The sequence below is a fragment of the Bubalus kerabau genome, chromosome 1 (genome assembly GCF_029407905.1).
Source record: "Bubalus kerabau isolate K-KA32 ecotype Philippines breed swamp buffalo chromosome 1, PCC_UOA_SB_1v2, whole genome shotgun sequence".
NCBI classification, from domain to species: Eukaryota; Metazoa; Chordata; class Mammalia; order Artiodactyla; family Bovidae; genus Bubalus; species Bubalus kerabau.
The window spans coordinates 57096729-57116237 of NC_073624.1; the positions used below are offsets into that span (position 1 = coordinate 57096729).

The 19509-nt window shown below is 38.1% G+C and overlaps 1 protein-coding gene across 1 annotated transcript in view; it reads left to right on the forward strand.

Annotated features, from left to right (window-relative positions):
• SLC5A8 (solute carrier family 5 member 8) overlaps positions 1-8644 on the forward strand; it is a 66085-nt gene extending 57441 nt beyond the window's left edge. Inside the window, exons 13-15 of the mRNA XM_055575816.1 lie at positions 4514-4617; positions 7162-7241; positions 7505-8644. Of these exons, the coding sequence (XP_055431791.1) occupies positions 4514-4617; positions 7162-7241; positions 7505-7630 (310 nt within the window). The 3' untranslated portion in view covers positions 7631-8644. The remainder of the gene's footprint in view (positions 1-4513; positions 4618-7161; positions 7242-7504) is intronic.
• Positions 8645-19509: the final 10865 nt, after the last annotated feature.

Here is a 19509-nt window from a genome sequence, read left to right on the forward strand (position 1 = left end):
CTCCCTCTTAAAATGGGACACACTCCTGGGAGAAGGAATGTGACCATACATACAAACATCATTGGTGATTCAGAGGGAATTCAGCTATGAGAATACTTGTGTGGGAGTCAGGGCTGGTAATCTGCATGGGTAAAGAGAAAAGGTAGTTCTAGGGCCTGAGGCATGTGTGGGGGAAGGTTTGACTAGATGGGGATGCTATGGCAATAGGGGCACAGAAATACAGGGCATATTCTGGATAAGAATGAATGCATTTATGGGGTGGAGCTCAGAAAGTCATTAGAGAGAAGGGAGAAGTGATGAATTAGTTAAGGGAGAAGTGATTAAGGGTAAATTGGAGGATGTTGAAGTTGTGCTTTTCATTTCACAATTTTTCTTAGTGTTTGTCCTAATTATGTAGATGTATCTTTTAATTTAAAGGCAGATTGGTTATTTGGATTTCCAAAATACATAAATGAGCTGAGATTTACTATGTGCCTGGTACCATAATAATCACTGTTCTATGTTAGCTTATTTATAAAATAGCTCAGCTAATAAATCAGAATTTTTTGAGTATGAACTAAGTACCCACAAGAATGATTATAAGCAAAGTTGAAATGTAAATTAGCACAGACTTCAGGGATGCACTAATACTTGAAGAATGCAGAAGTTGGCTAGAAGAGAAGGTCTGGAAAGTTATTCTTGTCACAGAAAATGACCCAAACGGAAGTTGGACAAGAGAATAAACAAGTAACACATTGTGAAAAGTAGTATTCACAGTCTATCATGACAACCAGAAGGAGGAGGAGCCTAATGATTCCTGAGTGAACGATTCTAGAGGAGTGTAACATGAGTGAAATAATCAGGTGAACAAGATCAGACAGGGGGAAAAAAGGAAGAAGGAGTGTATGTTGCAGAATGAAGGCAACATATGCAAATCAGGAAGGCCTGAAGCCACATGGTGTCTTAGGACATCATGCACAGTTCAGGATGACTAGAGTTCAAGGGGAGTGAACACACAGCCAAAGGTGAAGTAGGCTACTCTCATTGCCTACATATTAGGTTTCGATTACTCAGATTCAGTTTTTACTTTTTAAGTTCCCAATACTTAATGGGTACATAACTTGCATTTCCCTTATGATTAATGAAGTTTGATACCTTTTTACATGTCTACTGGGCATTTGTATGAGGTGGCTGGATGGCATTACCAACTCGATGGACATGAGTTTGAGTGAACTCCAGGAGTTGGTGATGGACAGTGAGGCCTGGCGTGCTGCAGTTCATGGGGTCGCAAAGAGTCGGACACGACTGAGCGACTGAACTGAACTGAACTGGGCATTTGTATAACTACTTTTTTGAACTTCTGTGACTTTATTGAAATCTTTTGTCCATTTTAAAATGAGTTCTCTGTTTTTATTTATTTAAGTTTTCTTGATAAATTCTAGATAAAAGATAAGTTTTGAAAATATTTTTCTCCCACTCTGTGGCTTACCTTTTTACTCTATGGATGGAGGAGCCTGGTAGGCTGCAGTCCATGGGGTCACTAAGAGTGGGACACGACTGAGCGACTTCACTTTCACTTTTCACTTTCATGCATTGGAGGAGGAAATGGCAACCCACTCCAGTGTTCTTGCCTGGAGAATCCCAGGGACGGGGGAGCCTGGTGGGCTGTCATCTCTGGGGTCGCACAGAGTCGGACATGACTGAAGCGACTTAGCAGCAGCAGCAGCAGCAGTGATGCTTTTGGAGAAGGCAATGGCACCCCACTCCAGTACTGTTGCCCGGAAAATCCCATGGATGGAGGAGCCTGGTAGGCTGCAGTCCGTGGGGTTGCTAAGAGTCAGATACGACTGAGCGACTTCACTTTCACTTTCCACTTTCATGCATTGGAGAAGGAAATGGCAACCCACTCCAGTGTTCTTGCCTGGAGAATCCCATGGACGGAGAAGCCTGGTAGGCTGCAGTCCATGGGGTCGCACAGCCGGACACGACTGAAGCGACTTAGCAGCAGCAGTGATGCTTTTTAGTGGTCAGAATTCCTTAATTTTAATTGAGTTCAACTTATCAGTCTCTTCCTATATGGTTAGTCTTTTGTGAGTCCCGTTTAAGAAATCTTTGCCTACCTTGAGGTCATAAAGATATTCCTCTAATTTTTTTATTTAAAAGCTTTCTTGTGCACCATTTCCATTTGTGAATTGTAATCCACTTTGGAATTGATTTCAAGTGATCAAGATTCATTTTTTCCCCATATGGATATTAGCCAAAAACCATTTATTGAAAATATCTTCTTTTTGCACCATTTTGCCATGCAGTGGCAACTGTGACATAAACCCAATGACTATTTTTTGTGGGTCAATTTTTCGATTTTCTATTCTGTTCTATTTTGTCTGTCCTTGGCCCAATATATCACATTATCTTAAGTTCACTAGCTAACTTCTATTTTTCCCTTCTTTCTGGGATCTTGACCCCTTAAGTTCTAATATTACTTTTGGCTGGATGGTGGGTCTATCAAAGCTGCATGTGGAATCCTAGAGCAGTTGTTTTAGAAGCAGATCAGGTCATGTCACTTCTCCACTTAAAATACTACAATGTGCCTACCAGGTCTATCCACGTCGCTGGAAATATAAGTGAAATAAGTCAGACAAACACAAATACTGTATGATATCTCTTATATGTGGAATCTAAAAAATACCACAAAACAATGAAGATAACAAAAAAGCAGAGAAGTGGGGAGGGGCAATATAGGGGCAAGTGATTAAAAACAATTAGGTATAAAATAAGCTACAAGGACATATTATACAACATAGTGAGTATAGCCAATATTTTATGATAACTGTAAATGGAATATAACCTTAAAAAATTGTGAATCACTATATTTTACTCCTAAAATGCTCAGCTGGATGAATCACAAGCTGGAATCAAGATTGCCAGGAGACATCATTTAAAAGTGGACATTTAATTTCCAAAATTCATGGAATTTTTAAAGTATCTTTGACATTAATTTCTCATTTTGATATTAATGTCTCATTTAAATGCTTTCTTCTCTACAATCAAAATGGGAATTATTATGTTTATTAATTTGTTTACTTAATCATTACATATCTCTTTTAGAATGTAAACTTCCTGAGAGCAGGAACCCCTTTGTCCACCTTTTCAATGGCAGACTTTCCAATGAGAACAGTGCCTGGGAAAAAAAGCAGTGTTGAGTGAATAACATGAATAGAATGAGTAAACATGGACATTGGTATTATAATAAACATTATTGGTATTATGAGATCAAGGTTCAGTTCAGTTCAGTCCAGTTCAGTCGTTCAGTCATGTCCAACTCTTTGCTACCCGATGAATCGCAGCACGCCAGGCCTCCCTGTCCATCACCAACTCCCGGAGTCCACTCAACTCATGTCCATCGAGTTGGTGATGCCATCCAGCCATCTCATCCTCTGTCGTCCCCTTCTCCTCCTGCCCCCAATCCCTCCCAGCATCAGAGTCTTTTCCAATGAGTCAAGTCTTCGCATGAGGTGGCCAAAGTACTGGAGTTTCAGCTTCAGTATCAGTCCTTCCAAAGAACACCCAGGACTGATCTCCTTTAGGATGGATTGGTTGGATCTCCTTGCAGTCCAAGGGACTTTCAGGAGTCTTCTCCAGCATCACAGTTCAAAAGCATTAATTCTTCAGCGCTCAGCTTTCTTCACAGTCCAACTCTCACATCCATACATGACCACTGGAAAAATCATAGCCTTGACTAGTCAGATGGACCTTTGTTGGCAAAGTAATGTCTCTGCTTTCGAATATGCTATCTAAGTTGGTCATAACTTTCCTTCCAAGGAGTAAGCATCTTTTAATTTCATGGCTGCAATCACTATCTGCAGTGATTTTGGAGCCCCCAAAAATAAAGTCTGACACTGTTTCCACTGTTTCCCCATCTATTTCCCACAAAGTGATGGGACCAGATGCCATGATCTTAGTTTTCTGAATGTTGAGCTTTAAGCCAACTTTTTCACTCTCCACTTTCACTTTCATCAGGAGGCTTTTTAGTTCCCCTTCACTTTCTGCCATAAGGGTGGTGTCATCTACATATCTGAGGTTATTGATATTTCTCCCGGCAATCTAGATTCCAGCTTGTGCTTCTTCCAACCCAGTGTTTCTCATGATGTACTCTGCATATAAGTTAAATAAGCAGGGTGACAATATACAGACTTGACGTACTCCTTTTCCTATTTGGAACCAGTCTGTTGTTCCATGTCTAGTTCTATCCGTTGCTTCCTGACCTGCATATAGGTTTCTCAAGAGGCAGGTAGGGTGGTCTGGTATTCCCATCTCTTTCAGAATTTTCCATAGTTTATTGTGATCCACACAGTCAAAAGTTAGGTCACACTTAATTTCTGATCCAATAAGGTAAAAGTGGGACAGCAAATTTGGACATTAGAAACATGATTAAATATTATTTTCTGAGTTTGCCATGAGGCTTATTGACACATACTCTTAGTTACTAGTAGCATGCATAAAATCTTACAGTTATGCTTTTGTTCTTTCTTAGGACTCCACTGATGGATAACTGGTATTCTTTATCATATCTATACTTCAGCACTGTTGGAACTTTGGTAACATTATTTGTGGGAATGCTTATCAGTGTATCAACAGGTAACATTAACATTGCTATATTTAGTATTAGTATTGCTATATTTATTATTGCTATATTTACCTCTGTATTAATTTTTACTATATCTGTTTTATAGCTATTTATGTTATTATACTATATAAAATAGTGAAATACTATTAGTTCAATTATTTGTTCCATTTTACTCATGGGAAGTTTTAGGGACTAGTCTTGAAAACAGAAGACCCGTCTCAATTTGAATCTGTTACGCCATTTACCAGCTGCATAAACTTATAGCTCTAAGTCTGTATAGCTGCTCCATAGCTACTCTGAGCCTTAGCTATCTTATGTATAAGATGAGGGTAATAACAATTGACCTGCCTATCTCACAGTTTGTGGTAAGATAAAAATAAAATGCTTTTTTGTAGCTATTACAATGCTAGGAGTTTTATACATACCATTATAATAGCCCTGTGCCATGATATTCTCATTGTCCTGCACCAACTCTTTGTAAACTGGAAAGAAGATATCTGTACATGTAAGGAGTAGCCTTTATATCTAATTATGGTCTTTATATCCAAACATAGTGTGAAGGCTTTTTTTCAGATGTCTGTAAACTTAAAAAAATACATTTTAAATCAAATCAAATCAATAATACACATGGTATACCCTGCTTTTCTGGGATTGCTGTAGAACCATTATCCTGGGACTTCATTTTGCCCTCATTCTGTGAATTCCCTTGGTCTCCTTCCTGTGTTCAATGCTCTGCTGCCTGAATCCCATTTCTCCTAATTCTTGTTTACGCCCTTAACTGAATGGAGTATATGCTATAGCATGTTCTTGAGGAAGGATGGACAAGAGATCTTGGAAACATTGCATATCTGCTTGATAATTGTTGGCAATGTGAGTAGAGCATCCTAGGTTGAGAGTAACTTTCTTGTTCCTGGAGCCTGTCTTACTTTTCTTCGGCTTGTCTTATTGCTGTTCAGAATACCAGTTCCCTGTCATGTACTGGCTGTTTACATGTGACCCATTTCACAATGACTGTCCTGCCCTAAACCCTCAGGAGGGTCTAAAGACCTATATCCTTCAGTTCCAGGGAATTTTCCTACATGATTTCTTTTATAATTTCCTGCCATTTTCAATTTTCTCTTTCTGGAAACTCCTATTAGTCAAATGTTTTAAACTTGGACAGACCCTCTGATTTTCTTATCTCTTCTCTCTATTTTCCATCTCTATGTCTTTTAGGTCTACTACATGGGATATTTTTATAAATACTTTTCCAATAATTTTCAAAGGAGAGTGCTGATCCAGTTTTGAGAGTAGTCCGTAAGGAAAGGAGGGTGGGTAGAGGCTATTGCACTTATCCAGGTGAGCTGTCGTGGTGGTTTGGAGCAGAGCAGTAGTGTGGAGTTGGGAGAAAAGCTGGGCTCCCTAATTTCCTGTGTTCCCTCACATGTACACATGCAGAGCAGCCAAACAAGGGGCAGAAAGCTCCACTGCTTTCTTTATCAAATGTGTTATAATCAGTCAGAAATCCTACACTTCATCCAAGTATGTGTGATGTCTGCTTTATGCTACAAATCTACCAGCACGGTGCCCACTTTGTAGAGTACTACCACCTCTCATTGATTTTTTGGCATCTGGATAGCACTGTCTTTGATACTTCTTTGGTACTTGCATTTATTATTAAAATTATATTAATAATGACATTAATATAACAGATTAATGATTATATTAACATTATATACTTGTCATTATTATAGACATTACAATCTATAATTATTGTAAGTTTATAATAAAGTTTGTAGATTTCTGTTACCTCGCAAACAGTTGTTTAAACTATTCTCTTTCTTTTCAAAAAGAACTATGCTATTTCTCCTAAGTAAAGTTCCCAGCATGGCAGGTTTACTCTCTTATCTGTTGTGATATATTTTAAGACAGATTTTAAACTTTTCTCACCAGTAATCCAACCATTCAGATCTGGAACAAACATCTCCTTTTACTATTTGACTTTTGGTCTTTTTCAACTCATTTTTTTCCTTAAAAAATGTGAGTGTCATAATACTTTCTTTGCTCCTCCCCCCCTTAAATGCTTTGATTCTGATAACCATATTGGTTTTCATTTGAATAGTTTATCCAACAATTCACAGTTTTCTACATTTCTTCATACATTCACAGCCACCAGATTAAGGAAAGGAAACTCTGCTGTCTGAAGCAGAGGTAGATGGTTTGATATTTTATTGATAGAACATGTAGAATGCTTTTAAACCAGTTTTCCTACCAGTATTGGGCCAGATGACTCTTCCCTAGCTAATACTGGATGAGGCAGTTGGCTTACATTTAAGAGCCATCTCATTTATCCTTAAACACTAGACTCATATTGATCCCAGTGAGAGGCTTGCAGAATCTGGGACTGACTGAAGGAAGAGAAAGAGTGGGCTGAGTCTCCAGCACTATTTAAAAGACTCTTTGTGTTTTGTAAGTGCATAGAAGTGAATGTGCTCGAGTTAAATGTGTGTATGATGGTCCATCCCTGGGTTGTTACAGATATCTTTTTAATGATGTAAATAATGTCTGTTTTTCAGGAGGAAGAAAACAAAACATAGACTGCAGATTCCTACTAACCAAAGAGGACTTTTTATCTAATTTTGACATTTTTAAGAAAGTGAGTTGGCTTTCTTTTTCCTTAAATTCTTAAGACTGCTTTTATCACCAGTATAGAATACTCATTAGTCCTCAGACTCTCTTTGGAACTCTGATGGACAAGGAAGGTATTTGCCTTCCTCTTTAAAATGATTGATTTCTGTTGTTTATCTCTGCTTCAGTAGACTGTGAATAAGATTTAGAGAAAGAAAAGTAGTAGTGATAATTATTGAGGTGAATGAACAGTTTCTTTTTTCTAATCATCATGTTAACATTTTCTTTTAGAAGAAGCAAGTTTTAGGCTATAAATCTCATCCAGTAGAAGATGGTGGAACTGATAATCCTGCGTTCAACCATATTGAATTGAATGGCACAGATCAAAGCAGCAAGATCAATGGAACTCGTTTGTGAAGCAGCTGTGATGCTAAATGACCTTAAGCAGTATGCCAGTTTTATGTCTTCTAAAATACTTGAATCAGGTTTTAGATTTTTTTTTTTTTTTTTTTTGGTCTATAGTGAGTACTTTGGAGGGAACTTCGGGGGATCATTTTGTTTAAGCAAAGCCCTGACTTTTTTTTTTTTAACTTTCTACACTCATTAATTGATGCAACTCTGGAGGTGAAAGTTTCAGCATCAGCATTTCCCTATAACTCTCTTTTATTTCAGTGAAGCTGTAGTTGTGAAAGTTGTGACTACATATTTGCTGAAAAGCTAATACATACGTATAACATGTGCTTGATGGTTAAAAGAATATTCTTAAATTAGGGCATTGTTAAAAATATTTCCCATGCATTTGGTGCTAGCATGTTTTAGAGTTTGCTAAAATCGTAATTGATGTTGAAAAAGATCTTTCTCCCTCCTATCATACTCTGTTTTTAGGGAGCAATGAAATAGTGGGTCTATGCTATCTAAATCTTTGCTTCCCATCAATCCCTATCAGCCCAGGGCACATATTAATCTTGGAATTGATTCTTGCTCAGGAGGGTGGTAATCAAGAAGCATCCTGTTTGGGACAGAACATGGGCCCAATAATCAAGGCCTTCTTGGTACTACACATCTATTCTTAGGCCTTTTTGATTGTTATCTATAGTTCCTGGCCACTGGCTGCTTGTATTGCCTTTCTTAGACTCTAGTTCTTATCTGGACTCCAATTTTCTGACCCATCGACTTTGGTTTTGTTGTGCATTTCATGCTTGCTTGCCTTCCTATTCATAATTTCCCATTCACTCTATTGCCTCGTGCTTGCATATGTCTTAAGACACCCAGTGTGAATCCTGTTACCCCAGATCCTGGTTCACTGCATCCCAGCCTATAAATATAAACTCCCTCCCATGAGCCTTATACTGACCAAAGTACTGTCAACTAGGTACTTACAGATTTGGTGGTCCAAGAACATACACAGAATTAAAAATGATTAAGTTCCATGGAATTAGAAGATTCCTCTGAATACTATTAAGCTGCATTTTTGAAAGTCAACTAACCTGCAATCATTTAAATTTAAAGGTACATACGCTTAGACATGGGTTGCCACCTGGCTCAGTGGTAAAGAATCTGCTTGCAATGCAGGAGATGTGGGTTTGATGCCTGAGTCTGGAAGATTCCCTGGAAAAGGAAATGGCAACACGCTCTAGTATTCTTGCCTGGAGAATCCCATGGACTGAGGAGCCTGAAGGACTAGAGTCCAGTTCAGTTCAGTCGTTCAGTTGTGTCTGACTCTTTGTGACCCCGTGGACTGCAACACGCCAGGCTTCCCTGTCCATCACCAACTCCTGGAGTTTACTCAAACTCATGTCCGTTTGAGTCAGTGATGCCATCTAACCATCTCATCCTCTGTTTTCCCCTTCTCCTCTGGCCTTCAATCTTTCCCAGCATGAGGGTCTTTTCAAATGAGTCAGCTCTTTGCATCAGGTGGCCGAAGTATTGGAGTTTCAGCTTCAGCATTAGTCCTTCCAATGAATATTCAGGACTGATTTCCTTTAGAATGGACTGGTTGTATCTCCTTGTTGTCCAAGGGACTTTCAAGAGTCTTCTCCCAACACCACAGTTCAAAAGCATCAATTCTTCAGCGCTCAGCTTTCTTTATGGTCCAACTCTTACATCCATACATGACTACTGGAAAAACCATAGCTTTGACTAGATAGACCTTTGTTGGCAGAGTAATATCTCTGCTTTTTAATATGCTGTCTTGGTTGGTCATAACTTTTCTTCCAAGGAGTAAGCGTGTTTTAATTTCATGGCTGAAGTAACCATCTGCAGTGATTTTGGAGCCCCAAAAATAAAGTCTGTCACTGTTTCCCCATCTATTTGCCATGAAGTGATTAGGACCTGATGCCATAGGGTCACAAAGAGCCGGATGTGACTGAAGTGAGCATGCATGCATAGACATGGAAGGAAATGGCAAACCACTCCAGTATTCTTGCCTGGAAAATTCCATGGACAGAGTCTGACAGGCTACAGTCCATGGGATTTCAAATAGTCAGATGACTTAGTGACTAAACAGCAATGCTTAGACATACTGAATTCCAGTATACCCACCTGGTTGAAAAGCTAAATTACATAGGCAAATATTTTTCTTTAGTGTTCTGGAATTACTGAGTATATGCTATGTTCCATGTTTTAAAATTTCAAGTAGCAATCTCAAAGTTTATTTTGTTTCTTTTGCTACTATTCTAGCTAAGACTTTGGTTACAGGCTTTCATCAATAGTTTACTTTTTTTCTATAGTTCACACATTAGATACTGTTTAGAAGGTTTTTTTTTTTTTAGCTTCACACTGTTTTAAAGTAATAATGTATGAAATATTTAGGTACATTAAAATATTTTATAATTAGATAATTTTGCTTATTTTTTGATACTTAGTGACTATGCTGTGTACATTTAGAGGTTGCCAATTAAAAACATTAATAAATTAAAAAATAGGAAATAACATTAATCTAAAACAAAGAGATTTATACATTTAAATTAATGATATATTCATATATTTTGTATATGTAAAGTTGTTACTTTTAATCAACATATTTGTAAGCATATATCAAACTTTGTAAACCTTTCTGTAATTTTTTAATGAGTAGAATGAAACAAGATATAATCTTGTTTCATGTGAGGGTGATTTGAACTATTGTTATTTATTTAGTAATTCTAAATGCACATATGTATAGACTGCTTTAATTTAGGAAATAAAAATCAAGTTATTTAAATAATTTTTTCTTATCTGACCGCCAAGGAGTTATGCAATATATACTTTTTTCATGCAATATATTCTTAATGAGAAATATAATACTTTGATTCTTATTCATTTTCTTTTAATAAACTATGTCTTTGTGACATTAGGGATTGTAGATATTTTACTTTTATAAACGTGAGAGAACCAGATGGAATTCTTAAGAAATAAAAGTAATATTACTATTAAGTATTAAAAATTATTTATCTTGTCTAAATCTTTGAGTTAAACCAAATGAAGGTAAAATGTTAATATAATATGAATTTTTAAAAATCAAGTGTTCTTAATTATTTTGAATCATAAAAGTGCTAATGGGAGCAAAAAGCCATGTAAGTTGCCTTTTTTTTTTTTTTTTTTGCCACTAACAAGTTGTATCACCTTGAATTTATACTTAATCTCTATTAATGGAAGTTAACACTAAACACATACCTACCTTACAAAAATATGTATGAGTATCAGAGGTCATTTGACACCTTATTAACTCAAATAGTGTGCTTAAAATTTCAATTGAAATTGCTTCATTTCTCCAAAGAAGACATACAGATGGCTAACAAACACATGAAAAGATGCTCAACATCACTCATTATCAGAGAAATGCAAATCAAAACCACTATGAGGTACCATTTCACACCAGTCAGAATGGCTGTGATCCAAAAGTCTACAAGTAATAAATGCTGGAGAGGGTGTGGAGAAAAGGGAACCCTCTTACGCTGTTGGTGGGAATGCAAACTAGTACAGCCACTATGGAGAACCGTGTGGAGATTCCTTAAAAAACTGGAAATAGAACTGCCTTATGATCCAGCAATCCCACTGCTGGGCATACACACTGAGGAAACCAGAAGGGAAAGAGACACGTGTACCCCAATGTTCATCGCAGCACTGTTTATAATAGCCAGGACATGGAAGCAACCTAGATGTCCATCAGCAGATGAATGGATAAGAAAGCAGTGGTACATATACACAATGGAGTATTACTCAGCCATTAAAAAGAATACATTTGAATCAGTTCTAATGAGGTGGATGAAACTGGAGCCTATTATACAGAGTGAAGTAAGCCAGAAAGAAAAACACCAATACAGTATACTAACGCATATATATGGAATTTAGAAAAAGGGTAACAATAACCCTGTGTACGAGACAGCAAAAGAGACACTGATGTATAGAACAGTCTTATGGACTCTGTGGGAGAGGGAGAGGGTGGGAAGATTTGGGAGAATGGCATTGAAACATGTAAAATATCATGTATGAAACGAGTTGCCAGTCCAGGTTCGATGCACGATACTGGATGCTTGGGGCTGGTGCACTGGGACGACCCAGAGGGATGGAATGGGGAGGGAGGAGGGAGGAGGGTTCAGGATGGGGAACACATGTATACCTGTGGCGGATTCATTTTGATACTTGGCAAAACTAATACAATTATGTAAAGTTTAAAAAATAAAATTAAATTAAAAAAAAAACAAAAACAAAAGTTGAGACAAAGGTTATTGCTAGTTTTGAAAAAAGTTAAGCTGTTAATAATTTTCAATGTAATGATGTGGTGATAGTTCCTTTCTCTAAAAGATATCTACCATAGAAATATTAAAATATAGGTAAGAATCAAAAGGCTACAGGCCAATCACATTCACTCCATAGAGAAAAGAAAATTTTATATGTAGGATGTAAAACAGGATATATGTACATTCATCCATTTAGTTGCTAATGCGTTCATTTTCCCTGTCAACTAGTGGTTCTCCATGGGGCAACTTTACATCTCAGGTGACATTTGGAAAGAATCGGGATACATTTTTGGTTGTCACAGCTGGTGAGGAGGTGCTACTGGCATCTGGTGGATAGAATTCAGAGATGCTGCTAAATGTTCTATGATGCGCAGATCCACCATCTCCTCCACAGCAAAAGATGATCCTGCCTCAGATAGCGATAGTGTTGAGTTCAAGAAATCCTGCCCGAGAGGCTAATGTTGAAATCTTGATTTTTCCCAAAGTCACATACCTTGGCTATGTTCCTTTAGAAAGTGGCCTTGACTTATCTGATTATTCTCATCTACAGGTGAGGATAAAGTATTCTAGCATATGGAATGTTATGATGCAGAATAATAACCATATGTTTTCCACAGCATTTGAAAATAGTAAGGCCTGTAGAATTGTGAGTAAATGTGAAAACAACTCTTAAAAGAGTTTCATTTTGCAACATGGTTTTCAATATTAACATGCTCTAGGATAAAGGAAATATTAATATATGAATATGAAGGTTTCATAATTTTGTTTTATTTATGATAACTCCAGAAAGTATAGAAAATGAGTGTCTGTCCACAATGTAGATAACATGGGACAGGGATGTGGTTGAGATGGAGGAAGTAGCTTTTGTATTGATCCTTACATGAAATTCTGAGTTTCATCCAATAATGATTGTTGATACAGAGTCAACAAACTGCATGACCCTTTAGTTACTGAAAATTTGCTGTATAATTTAATAACTGTAAAATTGACTTTCACACTTAAGTTACATGCCCATTGTTTGTAAAAAACTTGAGATTGAACATCATAATATAAAAACATGATTGCATTTCTGATATTTCAACTTGCTGATTAAACTCTACAAGTGTCTGCAGGTGTTTGTTCTTAGGGACTAAATGTCAAATTGAATTTAATTAATGTTATCAGCTTTTATGGAAAGTTATTTCCACCCTACCACACAAAGGACTCTTCCTATGTACTATGTGTAGGTTATAAATGTGTAAGCAAATAAACATGTAATACTTTTGTCACTGGAAGAATACTTTATATTTTAAGCAATTAAGACTGTATCTGAAAATAGAGAGTAACATATTTAATACTGGTAATTTCTTAGCTGTTCTCTCTTTTAATCTCCCCCCATCTCCCATTTTCTCTATTCCGTAACTCTTTACTCCTATTAGATGAATGGTGTCACTTTTTGTCTCATCCCTTATTTCTTCTAATCTAGTTCATAATTTCTATATTTTCATATTTTTATAGTCACAGAATTGGACGACTAAAATCTTAGAACATTTTAATCACCCAGAAAAAGCCCCATATCCATAAGCAGTCCATCCCCATTTCCTCCCAACACAGTTAGCCTTAAGCGATCACTAATCTCCTTTTGGTCTCCACAGAGTTTTCTATTCTGGAAATTTCATATAAATGAAATCACATGAAAATTGAAAAACCACAGTATGTCTTTTGTGACCACAGTGGTCTTTTGTGACTGGCTTCTTTCACATACCATAATGTTTTCAAGGTTAATCCATGTTGTAGACATCAGTACTTCATTCATTTTTATGGTCTAACAATATTCCATTGTATGGCTATATCACATTCTATTTACTCACGCATTAGTTGATAAACATTTGTGTTGCTTCTACTTTTACGCTATTATGAATAACGCTAATCTGAATGCTGTGTGCAAGATTTTGTGTGGATGTGTGTTTTCATTTCTCTTAAGTATATACTAGCAGGAGAATTCCTGGGTCATATGGTAACCCTATACTTAACCATTTGAGGGACAACTAGACTCTTTCCAGAGTGGTTGTGCCATTTTACATTTCTATCAGTAATGTATGAGGGGTCCAATTTCTCCATATCCTGATGACCAGTTGTTAACTATATGTTTGATTATAGCTGTAGTATCTTGTGATTTTGATTTGCAGTTTCCTGATAGCTAATGATATTGAGAATCTTTTTCTGTTTATTGGCCATTTGTACATCTTCTGTGGTGACATGTCTATTGAGATCTTTTGCCCATTTTCCAGTGGCTTATATATCTTTTTCTTATTGAATTATAAGAGTTCCTTGCACATTCAAGATGCAAGTTTCTTATCAGATAAAATTTACATTTTCTTCCACTCTGTGGGTTGGGGGAGAGTTTTCTTATAATTCAAAGTCTCTTAATTACAGAGTAAAATGACAAGATCTAAACATATCTTGGAGAAGGCGATGGCACCCCACTCTAGTACTCTTGCCTGGAAAATCCCATGGATGGAGGAGCCTGGTAGGCTGCAGTCCATGGGGTCGCGAAGAGTCAGACACGACTGAGCGACTTCACTTTCACTTTTCACTTTCATGCATTGGAGAAGGAAATGGCAACCCACTCCAGTGTTCTTGCCTGGAGAATCCCAGGGACGGGGGAGCCTGGTGGGCTGCCATCTATGGGGTCACACAGAGTCAGACACGACTGGCCCTAGACAGAGAAACAGTAGGAGACAGGTGAAGGAGATGGACAGACAAGCAATAGGAGAAAGATAAATACATAGATTTATCTTCCTGCTAAAGTCATGCATGGGTGGAAGCCAGGATACCCAGGCAAAGATAAGACTGAAAAAAATGGTATGAGACAGTAATGGAGACTTTCTAGGTGGCGCTAGTGGTAAAGAACCTGCCTGCCAATGCAGGAAACCTAAGATACATGGGTTTGATCCCTGGGTCGGGAAGATCCCTGGAGGAGGGCACGGCAGACACTCCAGTATTCTTGCTTGGAGAATTCCATGGACAGAATAGCCTGGTGGGCTACAGCCCATGGGGTTGCAAAGAGCTGGACATGACTGAAGCAATTTAGCACGAACAGAGAGGTAAGAGGCTGGATCAAGGAGGCCATCTGCAGGGGAAGTGATCAAGTAGAGAAGATATTCAGAAAACTTAACCAATGATCTTCTCCACTCCCTGGAGCATTTGATTGCCTCCTTGCCTCTTCTTTCACATTCAAATAATTAAGCATTTGGTGTTTTTAGCTCAGAAAAAGGATGCTTCCACAAATACCAGAGGAAAAAAAAGATTTCTTCTTGACTTTTGAGAGTCAAAAATCTAACCTCTTGGTTGACAGAGTCAAAATATCTTGGAAGGTAAGAGCTAACTTCTCAAACCCCTAAAATAGAAATGGATTTCTGATGCTGGGAGGGTTTAGAGGAAACCATGAGAGTCAATATATTAATGAGTCTCTGAGGAAGGGCCTGTGTCCTACTTTATGTGGTGAGTGCTGAAGTGGTCACAGCAAACTGCCATAGGTTTGTGGGATTTGAGAAAAACAGCAAAACTTGTGCCCCATCTCCTGGTTAAAGCTTAGAGTCATAGGACTCCAATAATTACACAGCTGAGCTGTGAAATTACCCCAATAATTACACAGGTCAGGCATATGACCTTGGGGTGTTAGAGAGACTCTACAGTGGTTTGTAAGCATGAAGCAGAAATGAGTACATAAAGTGTCTAGGTGACTAGGACTTTAGCCTAACAATTTCCGACAACCTGCACACCTAGGGTAGTATAAGAACAGGACGGATGAAAAGAAGGAAACCAATAGGGGAATTAGGCTCAAACACCTGAGACCTACTGAGACTGACGAGTATTTTTTGGTTTCTGAACAGAATAGAAATATTATAAGCTTAGATAAAAAAATAGAAAAACCTAGGCAGATAGGGGAGTGAGGATGGAAAGAAGTAATATTCTCTTTTTTTTTTTTTTAAATAGCAAGTAGTCAACAATGCATGCGTGCTGTGCTCAGTGGTGTCTGATGTTGTGACTCCCACCAGGGTCCTCTGTCAATGGAATTTTCCAGGCTAGACTATTGGAGCAGTTGCCATGTCTTACTCCAGAGGATCTCCCCACCCAGTGATAGAACCCGAGTCTCTTGTGTCTCCTGCATTTGCAGGCAGATTCTTTACCACTACAGCCACCTCGGAAGCTCAATCAATACAACAGCTAACAATTGATTTCAACCTCTTAAAGCTTTTCATGATCTCTCTTCTTAAACTTAGTCATCTTTGTTCACTACTGTATTCTTAGCATCTAAAACACTTTGGCCCAATACATACTGCTGAATGAATGAATCTATAAAATCACTGCCTGTTGGAGTTTTCATCCACTTGTTTGTTTTTAAAAGAGCGTCACAGGTTTGATTCCCTGGGATGCAGAATCTGAGATGGAGTTTGGTGCGCTTAATGTTTATTAAGAGGCGCCTTTGGGATCCACACCTGGGGCGGTGGCGGGAAGGGGCGTGGTCTTGGACCATGTGATCCTCTTCCATAAGTCCATCCTGAAGAGCTGAGAGCAAGGCTGTCTGCAGTAGGAGCAGCTTGCAATGGCTGCCGCAAGACGTCCTTCAGTGCAGGGTATCTCGGCATGTATTACGGTGTCCACTCCCAAGGTAACTGCATTTTAGAGACGTTAAATCATTTGTCCAAGGTCGTACAGCTTGGATTTGAAGTTTAGTTATGTCTGACGCCGAAGCCCATGATCTTGATATTTTACTTTATTGCACACGTTGATGTAAGCTCACTGTTAAATTGGTGAGAGCTGGGAGTTGGAATTGGGAGGACTTATTCTCGGGCTTCTGAGATACAAAGTGCAAGTCAAGGTGACAGACCTTTGAATGGTCCTGACTCAATCTTTTAACAGTGGTCCCCAACATTTTTGGAACGAGGGACCAGTTTTGTGGAAGACATGTTTTCCACAGGCTGGTGTTGGGGGTGGGGGATGGTTTGGGGATGATTCAATCACATCACATTTATTGTGTGTTTTATTTCTATCATGATTACATCAGTTTCACCTCAGATTATCAGGCACTAGATCCCCTGGGTTGGGTACCCCTGTTTTAAGAAACCCCCATTGCTCTGCTCAGCAAGAAAACTGTTGTGATAGTGTTGTGTGTTGAATGATGTGATTAACAACTACTACAGTTTGAAGTTGGTACCTGCCTGCCTTTCCATCAGGGTGGTACTCTGGAAAACATACAGTCATATAAAACTGAAAAGTTTAGCTTGCATTGTATATTCTAATTTTGGCAACATATTGAGTAGATCAGTGGTTTTAAGTATGGGTTCCCAGCCAACAGTATTGACACCACCTGGTACTGTGTCAATTGAAATTCATGGGCCTTCCTGGAAACTCCTGAGTTCAAAACTGAGGTGGGCAGGCTCAGGTGATTCTATTGCAAGCTAGAGTTAGTTTGAGAAGTACTGGAACAGATGGTACTGATAATTAGTAGGAGAAACAAGCAATTAGCAAATAAACTGTATATAACTGATTCCTTTTTAAATGGTTTGAATGTTTCCTCTGTTCGCTGGATTTGCTTTCATGTTGGATCTCAGCCCTCCTAAATAGTCACAACATCCTAGTGAGTGAGGTCTGAATTAATGAAAGTTAAAGATGACCTTTAAAGTCTTTTTTTCCGGCGGGGGGTGTCTCTTTATATCTTTTAGGTCCAGAATTTGTCCCAACTGCATGCGTGCGGTTAGGTTTAGTCCCACACAGTTTCTTTGTATTCTGTTGCTCAAGGAGTGGTGTATCCAGGTGTAAGCATTAGAGCACAGCAGCAAAGGATCCCAGGTCACAAGCCTGTTTCAAAGCTAGAGAGTCTCTGTGCGATCTGGGGAAACTAATGTTCCTGCTGGGAAAACAATAGCTGGACTTGAGTGGGCTTAAATTTTTCATGGATTGTGTGAAGTTGAGGTTTTACACTTAGCTCTTTCATGTTGAAATTTACTTACAGGAAAGTGAGTTAGCATTGCATCCTGTAAGCACTAAACACTTGACTGTAGGCATCATACACTGTTAGGTGCTGGAGAAAGCAAAAGTGGGGTTCTTTCTTTTATCACTTACAAGCTATCTGAGGATATAAGACAGATATTCATGCACTGATGGAGGAATAAAACATGGGAAAGAGTCCGAATGAGTAAGGCACATTCTCCAGCAGGAGGCTTCTGGGACGAAGGAATCCCAGTGGACAGGACTAGATGAGAGGCACACTGAAAAGTTGAAGTCCAAGCTGGACCTTAAAACCTGAGATGATAGGAAAGGGCAAAGAGGAAAGGAAACATGTTTTTCCAGGGTGTATGGTGCCTGAAGGAAGGTATAAGTAATGCTTTGGGAAGAGTGAGGAAATCTGCTTTTCTCGGGGAGTTAAGGAGATCTTGGCTAGCAGGGAGGTTGGTACTAAGATAAAGAAACATTGTACAGGTAAAGGGGCTGGTTTGAAGGAGCAGAATGTAGAATTAGGACTTTTACCAGATCTTCTCTTTGAATCCAGGAGGGTCTGCTGGCCTGGTAGGTGTATTTGCTGTATTCTTAATCTGCCTCTACCATACTCTAGCGCTTCCCTAGTGGCTCAGATGGTAAAGAATCCACCTGCAATGCAGGAGACCAGGTTCGATCCCTGGATTGGGATGATCCCTTGCAGAAGGGAATGGCAACACACTCCAGCATTCTTGCCTGGGAGAATTCCATGGACAGAGGAGTGGGGTTGCAGAGAGTCGGAGGTGACTGAGCAACTAATATTTCCACCATGCATGAGATAATATAATGTAATAAGTAGTAATAGAGTAATAAATTATCAAAAGAAGGATAAATTTCAGTTTCCTTTAGTTAAGAACCCCTGGAAAGTGTATTTATAGAACAGTTATATAGGAATTTATTTCTAGAGAGATTTCCATTTTAAAATATCAGCTAAAATAAAATTTAGTCAGTTCCAAGATTAATGCCCACTGTTAACTATTAATGGATAACTTTATATCCACACAGTCTAGATTTTAATGAAGATTATAGTGTTGAAATTGTGTATTTCCAATATTCTAGTTTTATGAAGACTCATAAGATTATATATGTTAGAAAATCCTCAAGTTATGGCATACTCATTATACATGATATTTAAAATCATTCTCCACCAACACTGGGAAACGGAATTCATCAGAAATATATGCTAATCTTTTGTTCGCTATGTTGTTTCTGCATCTATTCATCCAATAAACACTTGATTTTTCTTTTTTCTTTTCCCAGTTTTATTGAGATATAATTAACATACTGTGCTATATAAGTTTAAGATGTACGGCATAATGATTTAACTGCATGTATTGTAAAATGATTATCGATATACGCTAGCATTCATTATTTCATGTAAATATAAAAGAAGAAAAAAAAGTTTTTTTCCCCTTGTGAGACTTCTTGGGATCTATTTTGAAATATGCCATTCAGCAGTGTTAACTATAGCCATCGTGTTGTGCAGTATATCCCTAACATTAATACTTATTTAACTTTTCTTGAGATATAATTGGCATATACATTGGCTTCACG